The sequence below is a fragment of the Spea bombifrons genome, chromosome 7 (assembly GCF_027358695.1).
Source record: "Spea bombifrons isolate aSpeBom1 chromosome 7, aSpeBom1.2.pri, whole genome shotgun sequence".
In the NCBI taxonomy this organism is placed as follows: domain Eukaryota; kingdom Metazoa; phylum Chordata; class Amphibia; order Anura; family Pelobatidae; genus Spea; species Spea bombifrons.
The window spans coordinates 47,051,204-47,062,416 of NC_071093.1; the positions used below are offsets into that span (position 1 = coordinate 47,051,204).

General features: G+C 47.2%; 2 protein-coding genes across 2 annotated transcripts in view; both read right to left on the minus strand.

Moving 5' to 3' along the window:
* The window catches only part of MMP25 (matrix metallopeptidase 25), a 12,005-nt gene extending 8,473 nt beyond the window's left edge, over window positions 1–3,532 (minus strand). The window contains exon 1 of the mRNA XM_053472288.1: window positions 3,390–3,532. Within this exon, the coding sequence (XP_053328263.1) occupies window positions 3,390–3,473 (84 nt within the window). The 5' untranslated portion in view covers window positions 3,474–3,532. The remainder of the gene's footprint in view (window positions 1–3,389) is intronic.
* Window positions 3,533–8,104: 4,572 nt separating this feature from the next.
* On the minus strand, window positions 8,105–9,860 carry LOC128502046 (cytochrome c oxidase subunit 6A, mitochondrial-like). Its single transcript, XM_053471741.1, has 3 exons — window positions 9,594–9,860; window positions 9,283–9,425; window positions 8,105–8,230 (listed from the first exon to the last, which is right to left on the minus strand). Exons 1-3 carry the CDS (start codon window positions 9,679–9,681, stop codon window positions 8,135–8,137), a joined length of 327 nt encoding a protein of 108 aa, XP_053327716.1. The 5' UTR covers window positions 9,682–9,860; the 3' UTR covers window positions 8,105–8,134.
* Between the last annotated feature and the right edge of the window lie 1,353 nt (window positions 9,861–11,213).

Genomic DNA, 11,213 nt, shown 5'->3' on the forward strand with positions numbered 1-11,213 from the left:
GTGGCTGCACAACCCTAGATGCCCACCGGGAGAGCGCTGTCGCCCTGCACCGGGCCCTGTCCAACTCCGCTACTGCACCGTAACTCCTGCACACAATCTGTGGGCGCTCTGGGTCTTTACAGTCGTCTGCATGGACCCAGGTTGTGACAGTAATAATAAATATAATAATGGTAATAATACTACTCATAATAAAACAATACTACTACTAATGATAATATAATAATACTAATAATAACTATAATATATATTATAAATCGGTGTGTAATAATAAATATTATAATAGTAATAATACTACTGATAATAACTCACTTGAGTTGCTTCTGCATTGAGAGTTTTGGTGTTTTTGGGGTTTTTTTCTGTGTGCTGCAGCTCGGTTTATTCGGGGGAGGGGTTACTTAGTTCCACCTGTGTGGGTTTTTCTATATAAAGCCCCAACTACCTCACAGAGCTCGCTCACTTGAATTGCTTCTGCATTCAGATAGTCTCTTTCACAAGGTACTGTATTTATACTGCTATATATTTATTGGACTGTTTTTGTTGAACTATAGTTCTGTACTTTTAACTGTTTATTTGTGACGGCTGTTCTTGTTTAACTTGTTTGTAGATTTCTCATTTATTTCATTTTTTCTTATACTTGATTGTGAGTATGGTTATGGGAGTTAGCAAGATTGATGATCTGACTCAGTAATGCACATCTTGCCTGATAGGCTCAGCCGGACCGTTTGCTGTCTCCCGGGTGCTCGGGTCCGGCATGATGCTGACAGAGTGGATGGATTATTGGGAGGGGCTGGGGAAGACCCGGCTGTCATGGTCCATATCGGCACCAAGGACAAAGTCAGCGGAAAATGGAAGGTCCTAAAGAATGATTTCAGGGAATTAGGAGATAAACTGAAGAAAAGGACCTCCAAGGTAGTATTTTCAGAAATATTACCTGTGCCACGCGCAACAGTAGAAAGGCAGCGGGAGATCAGGGAGGTTAATGTTAATAATGAGGAGGAAGAGCTGCTGTTAGAGCAAATTGAGAAAGCTGCACATCTGGGTAACGCGTTAATTATTGGAGATTTTAATTACCCGGATATAAATTGGGATAGAGGGACTGGTAGTTCTGCAAGGGGATTGAGGTTTGTGAATCTGTTACATGACGCCTTCATGTGACAACCGGTACCAGCAGCAACCAGAAAGGATTCTCGTCTGGATCTGGTGATAAACATTCAAGTGGGGGGCACTTGGGTAATAGTGATCACAATATGGGGTCTTTTGAAATAAACTCAAAAAAGAGATTGCCCATGGGGATTACTAAAATATATAATTTTAAGAAGGCCGATTTCAATTAACTCTTCAGGGATAAAAACACTGAGGAGAAATGGAGTTTATTCAAACAAATATTAGCAGGGTGCACTTCTCAGTACGTACCGCTAGGAAATAAATATAAAAGAAACAAATTGAAACCGATGGGGCTTAGTGGGGACATTAAGCAGAAAATGAAAAAGAAAATGGCTTTTACAGCATTTAAATCGGACGAATCAGAGGCATCCTATATAAGATATAAGGAAGCCAATAAAGCATGCAAAAAGCTGATTGGATGGGCTAAACTAGAACAAGAGAGAGCGATAGCCAAAGAGAGCAAAACTAACCCCAAAAATTCTTTAAATACATAAATTCTAAAAAAACAAAAAATGAGAACGTAGGTTCATTAAAAACAGAGAGGGGAGGGTTGGTCAAGGAGGACCAGGAAAAAGCAGAAACTTTAAATGACTATTTTTCCTCAGTATAAAGGAGGAATCTATGGCAACGGATATACATAGGACCACTGAGAAAAATTACACTCAGACTGTGATTGGACGGCTCGGGACGGGCGCTGCAGCAACTAACGAAAGTTAATAACAACGCTCCGGGGCCTGGCGGTTTTCACCCACGAGTACGAGGAGCTGAGTCAGGAATAAGTGAACCTCGGTCTCTAATCTTCCGGGATTCTTTTCTTTCAGGAATTGTACCGGAGGATTGGAGGAAGGCAGATGTGGTTCCTATATTCAAAAAGGGTTCAAACTCTGTGCCTGGAAATTATAGACCTGTGAGCTTAACTTCTGTGCTGATTTCTGCTAATAATACCGTTCTTCCCAATGAATTCCTGAATATTATCCCTAAACAGCCCTTCAAATACTTTCCCAGCCACGGAAGTTAAGCTATAAAACATAGGTCCTGTCAAACTAATTGAATTGCATTCTACCAAGAAGTAAGTAGAAGCGTAGATCAGGGGGTCGCGGTGGACGGAATCTACTTGGATTTTACCGACACGTTTGACTCGGTTCCACACAATACTACTAATAATAAATCTAATACATATTATAAATCAGTGTGTAATAAATATTATAATAGTAATAATACGACTGATAATAAAACATTACTACTACTAATAATAACTATAATACATATTATAAATCAGTGTGTAATAAATATTCTAATAGTAATAATACGACTGATAATAAAACAATACTACTACTAATAATAATAACTATAATACATATTATAAATCAGCGTGTAGTAAATATTATAATAGTAATAATACGACTGATAATAAAACAATACTACTACTAATAATAACTTTAATACATATTATAAATCAGTGTGTAATAAATATTATAATAGTAATAATATGACTGATAATAAAACAATACTACTACTAATAATAATAACTATAATACATATTATAAATCAGTGTGTAATAAATATTATAATAGTAATAATACGACTGATAATAAAACAATACTACTACTAATAATAATAACTATAATACATATTATAAATCAGTGTGTAATAAATATTCTAATAGTAATAATACGACTGATAATAAAACAATACTACTACTAATAATAACTATAATACATATAAATCAGTGTGTAATAAATATTCTAATAGTAATAATACGACTGATAATAAAACAATACTACTACTAATAATAATAACTATAATACATATTATAAATCAGTGTGTAATAAATATTATAATGGTAATAATACGACTGATAATAAAACAATACTACTACTAATAATAACTATAATACATATTATAAATCAGTGTGTAATAAATATTATAATAGTAATAATACGACTGATAATAAAACAATACTACTACTAATAATAATAACTATAATACATATTATAAATCAGTGTGTAATAAATATTATAATAGTAATAATACTACTGAAAATAAAACAATACTACTACTAATAATAATAACTATAATACATATTATAAATCAGCGTGTAATAATAAACATAATAAAGGTAATAATACTAATGATAATAAAACAATACTAATGATGATTATATATCAATGGGTAATAATAATACACTGCACCCCACCCGGGGCAGACCCCCACCAGTAACTCACCACTCCTTGGCTGATGTGTTTTGCGCTGGGACTGCACCCGGTTAGGGCGAGACTCCCCCAGAGCATCCAGACCTTCAGCAACATCTGCGCTCCCTGCTGCACCTGAACAATCTCTCTCCCTCGCTCTCTCTCTATTTCAGTGTATCTCTCTCCCCCTCTCTCTCTCTCTCTCTGTCTCCCTCGCTCTCTCTATCTCAGTGTCTCTCTCTCTCTCCCTCACTCTCTCTATCTCAGTGTCTCTCTCTGTCTCCCTCCCTCGCTCTCTCTATCTCATTGTCTCTCTCAGTCTCTCTCCCTCGCTCTCTCTATCTCAGTGTCTCTCTCTCTCTCTCCCTCACTCTCTCTATCTCAGTGTCTCTCTCTGTCTCTCTCCCTCACTCTCTCTCTCCCTCTCTCACACACTCACTCTCTCTTTCAGGCTGCTGGTCCAGCCACTGCCTGTATCTTCTTTCCGTCTCTCCGCGAGACCCCACCCTGGCTCTGTTATCTCACCTCCCCCCAGCAGTCACCCCCGGGGCTGCGCTTTCATGCTAGTGCCGGGTGGCTTTCGGGCTTCTGGGGTACCTGGTTCTGAGGTCCTGTCTAATCAGGGCTTCTCAGGATGTTGTGTGGGGGTTCTGTTAGTTTGTGCACAGAAACCCCATTTCTGTAACCCTTATCTGGCTGTCCCTGTGTGAAGGAATATTACTACCCCTGCCACCCCTTCCGCCACCCCCTGCTGCCCCTTCCACCTTGTTTGCACCAGCATGTACAATATGTAGGAATGGGGGGTAGTGGCGTTCCGAGGCAGAGACCGGGAGATAAAGCCAGCGAGGGGCAGATAGTGAGGGCGATGGTGGATCCCCCTGCTGCCCATCCCCCACCGCGATCCGCTTTATCATCCGTTATTGATCTGTGTGCCGGGCCCCCGGGGACCGTTAGCCCTGAATAGAGTGCGCGTGGACCTCTAGGAGACATCCTGTTGGCCATTAATAATGCGATGAGTGACCAGGCTCTGGCTCCAGTGAGTGTCCACTCAGTGCCCCTCACCCCACTCCACTGCATGGATCCCTGTCAGTGGGATTTAACTCTTTATAGCTGGTTTCCTTCGTGCCGTCACCCCAACAGTCTGTAGTTCGACCTCCCCAACTCTGCCCACTTCCAGTTAGAGGTGTGTGGCCCTTACCCTCCGTGGCCCTGAGATTTTAGTGACTGTGTTGTAACAGCGCTACGGAATCTGCTGGCGCTATATGCAAAAACATGTAAGATGAGGAGGGAGCGTCTGCCGTCACCGCTCCCCACCCTCGACTTTTCTCTTCTCACAAATATTGCATTATCTGATTTCAAAACCCCAATAAACGTCTTTCCGTTACCAAACTGTGAGCTGTGGTGGGTGCGGCCGGCAGGTGCATGCGGGGTGCGGGTGCTGGTGGGGGGGTGCGGGGCAGCCGGGGGAAGTGCAGGTGTGGGGGTGTGTGGCCGGTAGGTGCATGCAGGGTGCGGGTGCAGACGGGGGAAGTGCGGGTGCAGCCGGGGGGGTTGGGGTATGGCTGCAGGCAGGGGGGGTGCAGTTTTCATCCCTAATCATGGAGGGAGCATCAGGGCGATAAGCTGCGCAGAGCCTGGGAACTGCCCACGCAGGGGCAAAGGTTGGGCGGCTCATTCATGTCCAGGGGCACCTCTAGGACCATAAATGAACTGGCGTTCAGACACCGCTAGAACAAGTGGATAATATAGGGGTCTAATGATCAAAGCCATGATGTCACAGAGGCCTCTTTGTAGCGAGATAATTGGGGTCACACATCAAACAGCCCCTCGCCCGAGCAATTAACCCCAGTGCCTCGCTTCCTACCCGCAACGCAGGAGGAAAGGGGTTAAGAGTGAATACCAGAGCCGGATAGTGTGCCTGCGCGTCCCGGCACTGCTGGTCGGCCCCAGGCGGCACATCTAGTCTGTAAACATTGAAACCTTAATCAGTAATGGATTAGATTCTACCACTTCTGCTGGGAGGCTGTTGCACTTATCTACCACCCTCTCAGACTAGGAGGTAGTCGGAAGCTGTTATAGAGTAACGCAGAGTATCGCCCCACAGGACGTGGCAGAGGAGACGGATATGGAGGCCGCGGAGCTCCGACTCTAACAGCGAACAATGGAGTCTGAAATTAGTAACACTTCCTATCTGTGGGGGGCAGATAGCTGCAGTGGGGGAGGGGTGACAGAGTGGGGGCCATAAGTCTCACAGACAGGCTTCTGTGGGCCACACAAAAAATGGGAGCCCAGGGGTCCCACAGGTGTCACCTGTACGTCCCCCACACTGTAGCCCCAATTCCCGCCCCGCTGCCTGAACTGCCTTGCCCCGTTTATCGGGCCCCTTACACACTCGGCCTGGGAGCCCCCGCCGCACGGTACGCAGATTTATTGAGCGCAAATGAATCAACCGATTAGGAAGATGCAGAGAGGTGCATGCTGGGAAAAGTGCAAGAAACAGGCCACGTGAATGAAGCCTCCAGAAACCCACCGAGCCGTTAACACAACGCACAGAACATCCCCTTCCTCTCTATCGATTGGCTGATCTCATGATCATTACCTTTCTCTCTATCGATTGGTTGATCCTCTGATCATTACCTTTCTCTCTATCGATTGGTTGATCCTCTGGTGATTGGACCAGTAAGGCTGTTAGCACCAGTTACTCATGGCCAGTGGCCTGATGGGGGACATTAAAGCACCTGGGCAGGAAACTCCAACAATTCACACGGGCCTCGTCCCAGAGTCAGAGACGCTCAGAAGCCACGGGGGTCTCGTCACCATCCTCGTCATACGCCTGAGCTCGCCACTGGCTGTCTCTGGTGGTGAATGTGGCAGGTGCTGGTGGCGGAGCCTTCTGCTCGGGGAAGGAGTCACCAAGTCCTGGCCACCCCCGAGCCGGCCGACCTCCAAACCTTCAAAATATTCAAGGAGCAAAATAAAGGCCGTAAAGAGTAATAACCTGCGACACGTGGGCTCCGGGGGCCGATCGGTTACACCAAAGATTTCACAGAACGGAAAGAGGAAGTGGTCAGGGTGAAGAAAACAGGAAGGAATGATGGAGAAATGAAAGAGATAGAGAAACGACAGGTAGTGATCCGTAATAGCAGCAGAAAGAGGCAACGCCAGTGATGAGAGCAGGAAAAAAGGAGGGAAAAAACGCTTCAAATCCGTAAACGAGAAAAGTAAAGCAGAACACGGATCGCTTCGATGTAGAGTATGAGAAAGGCCTCGCCGACGGCCTCAACAGTTATTTCTGTTCAGTTCTTACTGATAAAAATGAAATAAAGAGACCTCATGAGTTTATCGAGGAGGAGGTCCTACTTCAGCCGTCTAAAAAGAAATATCAGGAATTATTACCTTACTGGGTGGGCAGTGGATGCACGGAGTAGCTCCCAGCAGAGGTGGTAGAGCTTAGTACAGCGGAGGAGTTAAACATACATGGGGTCGGCATACGGCTCTCCTAGATATAAGATAAGGCCGGACAATAAGGAAAGGATTCCGGGGTCGGGGCAGGGCCGGACTGGCCCACCGGGATACCGGGAAATTTCCCGGTGGGCTGGTCGCGGGAGATAAACCTTCGAAACAGCCGCTGAGGGGCTGCGATCGGTATGGAAAGCGGCACCCGGGATGAAGAGCTGAGGCACGGCCATTGGGCGGCGCGGTGCGCCAACACCGGCCCCTTCATGAATGCCGGCCTCCACCCGCTGCCCTCACCAGGCAGACACCAGAAGCAGCGGTAAATCGGGGGGGGGGGGTTATATGGGGGCTTAAGGCTTTTCTGAAGGCAGAGTGCCCCATGATATGCCTTTTAACCCCCTTTATGCCACTCTGCCTCCAGAAATGCCTTATACCCCTATATAGGGGGTTAAAAGGCATATCATGGGGCAGAGTGGCAAGCCTGGGGGCAGATGTGCATAACTGGGGGGGGCAGGTTGGCAAATAAAAGGGAATAAAAACCTAAAATGTCTCAATCACAGCTTTTCTTAAATATGAAAAAATAAAGAAATAAAAGTTTCTTACAGGAAGATGGTGAAGAATAATGCGATCTCTGAATAAAATGGAGCTTTTTCATCTAAAAATGTTTGCGGTCGGAAATGTTTTGATTCCGTTATATTTAATGCATTTCATTTATTAGGGCCTTTTAACACTTTGCTTTCTGGCATTTTCATACAAATAATGTGATAAAAGAATGTTTTATAGTTATTTGTGTGGTAAATCGTGTGACTCGGGTGTGTATAAGGGGTGCGTGTGGGTATAAGAGCGCGACCGCCAGATAAACTATACGGGGCCGCTCTCCAAATGTTTCCAGGCCGGCCCTGGCGGACGGGGCGGCTGAAAGGTCCCGATCTGCTGACACATTCTGTGTTTCTGTGTTATACACAATTCTCCCAAACTACCCCCTGGCAAAAAACTGCCCCTTTGTCTTAATATTGCCCCTTCCCTCAGCTCAGACACGGGAGTCGGACATGGGAGTCGGACACGGGAGTCGGACACGGGAGTCGGGCACGGGAGTCGGACACGGGAGTCAGACACGGGAGTCAGGCACGGGAGTCGGACACGGGAGTCAGACACGGGAGTCGGACACGGGAGTCAGGCACGGGAGTCGGACACGGGAGTCAGACACGGGAGTCGGACACGGGAGTCAGGCACGGGAGTCGGACACGGGAGTCAGACACGGGAGTCAGACACGGGAGTCAGGCACGTTGAGATAGAAGAATGCTCTTTATTGCCCGTCACAGTCAGTGCTTCTGGCCGCTCGGCTCGTAGCCCTGGGGCAGGGGGTTGGCGTGAGGATTGTGAAACAGACTGTGATTCCCATCACCCCACGGGAACCGCTGTAATAGAGAGAGAACACGTGTTATACAGAGAGAGCCTGTCCCATACACTGACTGCGTGTTATACAGAGAGCCTGTCCCATACACTGACTGCGTGTAATATAGAGAGACTGTCCCATGCACTGACTGCGTGTTATACAGAGAGCCTGTCCCATGCACTGACTGCGTGTTATACAGAGAGCCTGTCCCATACACTGACTGCGTGTTATACAGAGAGCCTGTCCCATGCACTGACTGCGTGTTATACAGAGAGCCTGTCCCATACACTGACTGCGTGTTATACAGAGAGCCTGTCCCATACACTGACTGCATGTTATACAGAGAGACCTCGTCCCATACACTGACTGCGTGTTATACAGAGAGCCTGTCCCATACACTGACTGCGTGTAATATAGAGAGACTGTCCCATGCACTGACTGCATGTTATACAGAGAGCCTGTCCCATGCACTGACTGCGTGTTATACAGAGAGCCTGTCCCATACACTGACTGCGTGTTATACAGAGAGCCTGTCCCATACACTGACTGCGTGTTATACAGAGAGCCTGTCCCATACACTGACTGCATGTTATACAGAGAGACCTCGTCCCATACACTGACTGCGTGTTATACAGAGAGACCTCGTCCCATACACTGACTGCGTGTTATACAGAGAGCCTGTCCCATACACTGACTGTGTGTTATACAGAGAGACCTCGTCCCATACACTGACTGCGTGTTATACAGAGAGCCTGTCCCATACACCGACTGCGTGTTATACGAGGTATAGGGAAGAGCCTGTCCCATACACTGACTGCGTGTTATACAGAGAGCCTGTCCCATACACTGACTGCGTGTTATACGAGGTATAGGGAAGAGCCTGTCCCATACACTGACTGCGTGTTATACAGGGTATAGGGAAGAGCCTGTCCCATACACTGACTGCGTGTTATACAGAGAGCCTGTCCCATACACTGACTACGTGTTATACGAGGTATAGGGAAGAGCCTGTCCCATACACTGACTGCGTGTTATACGGGGGGCTCTTTATACAGAGGTAGATAGGGGGAGCACCTTGGTGCGGATGCGCAGGTGATCGTAGGCGATGAACTCCGGAGCCTCTTGCGGATGATTCTGCTTCTGGAGCCAAGCGTTCAGCATGCAGACGGCGACGGCCGGGATCGCCACCACGAACGCCAGGATCTTCCAGGTGCGCGCTGCCAGAGAGACGTCACGGATCACGCGTGTGCCATGTTAGGGGAAGGTGGGTGACGGGGAGGGGTGTTAGAGGCTCACGGGGGGTAAGGCTGGGGGTTACAGAGTTGGAGTGAGGGTTGGGTGGAGGGCCCTGGCCGGTAATGAAGGGTCTTCTTCATGCCACTCACCACCGGCTCCGTGACTCTGTCCGTGGGACCCGCTCGCCATGTGTCTCCTGATCATTAGGCCTGACAGCCGGACCCCCGGGGCAGCCATGCCGGACCCTGAAACCGATGCTGTGTAGTCTCTTGGGGTGCTCGTGTCGGACTTTGAAGGTCACCTGAGATTGCTGTGACACGTGATCCCGGGCGGCCAATCATGCGAGCTGGCCCCGTGTCAGGTCCACGGATGGATCTGGGAGAGATCCAGGACACGACTTATTTATATCCGAGGCGGTTTGAGCCAAATCCAGGCCCATCGACACGGAGCAGCTGGACCGTTATTCATGCTATTCAGTGGGGCAGCGTCACGATATGTCATACGTGTCCCAGCACTCCCCTCCTTCATACTACATACACTCCCCTCCTTCATACTACATACTACATACTACATACGCTCCCCTCCTTCATACTACATACTACTTCATACTACATACACTCCCCTCCTTCATACTACATACTACATACGCTCCCCTCCTTCATACTACATACTACTTACACTCCCCTCCTTCATACTACATACACTCCCCTCCTTCATACGCTCCCCTCCTTCATACTACATACTACATACGCTCCCCTCCCTCATACAACATACAAACAACAACGAGGACCATTCCGCCCATTTTTCCTGATTCCCTGACTGTATTAGCCTCAACCACTTCTGCTAGGTCACTGTTCCATTTATCTACTACTCTCAGTGTCTGACCGTCTAGTGTTAGATTCCGGTCTCATTTCTCCTCCTTTGAAATAAATTCCCTCCTGTCCTAAATAACGTTATGTATATAAATGTCTCTCCTCCCCCCCCTCGTCTCTCTCTTCTCTCCCCAAAGCGAGACTTATTGAGACCCCTTCGTCTCTCACCGCTCTCTCCTTTCCACCCCCCTCTTTCTCTTCTCTCCCCCAAGCCGGACATCTTGAGACCCCCCCCCCTCAGTCTCTCCTGATTATGTTTATTCTGTAATAAACCGGGGCACAGCAGCGAGACATAAGCCTCGCACTCCCACTGCGGGACTTCAGTCAGGGTAAGTTAACTCCAAATGGGGGGGGGGGTTCGATAGTGAGAAGGGGGATAGTAAAAATATTGAAATAAATAAAGAGTGAGAATGAATTAATGTGTGGATGAATTGTGTGTGAATGAGAGAGTGAATGAATGCATGGTGTATATGTAATGGTGAATATGTGTATATGATTGGTGTGACTGAACGAGAGAATGAATGATTGTGTGAATGAAAGAGTGAATGAGGGACTCCATTTATTTTCATCATACATTGATATCATTTCAGTGCAAACGCAGCCCTCTAACCCACTTCTCCCCCCCTTATCACAGCAATACGGCCCCCGGGCACTTTCTCCAGGAGCGTGGACTTTTCCCAACGTTACAAAAAAAAAAACATTTTGAAAATATTTCTATCCAATTTCCTGGAGATTAACTCTTCACTTGCCAGGAGGAAAAACTCCCACTGAAGGTAACGTTAGACCAAAGTTTGCGCTCCCCGGGGGTCGGAGAGCGAGAGACGGAAATGCCGGTCCTCAGGCCGAGGTGGTAAGAAGCCCTAAGTGCTCCTCAGGATGCCACACTCACCACTCCCC

Excerpts from the sequence above, each read along its gene's own strand:
- LOC128502046 (XM_053471741.1), bottom strand. The coding sequence starts at position 9,681 with ATGGCTGCCCCGGGGGTCCGGCTGTCAGGCCTAATGATCAGGAGACAC. Across the intron at positions 9,426-9,593 it reads ACAGAGTCACGGAGCCGGTG|CGCGCACCTGGAAGATCCTG; the intron begins GTGAGTGGCATG and ends TCTCTCTGGCAG. Across the intron at positions 8,231-9,282 it reads ACCTGCGCATCCGCACCAAG|CGGTTCCCGTGGGGTGATGG; the intron begins GTGCTCCCCCTA and ends TCTCTATTACAG.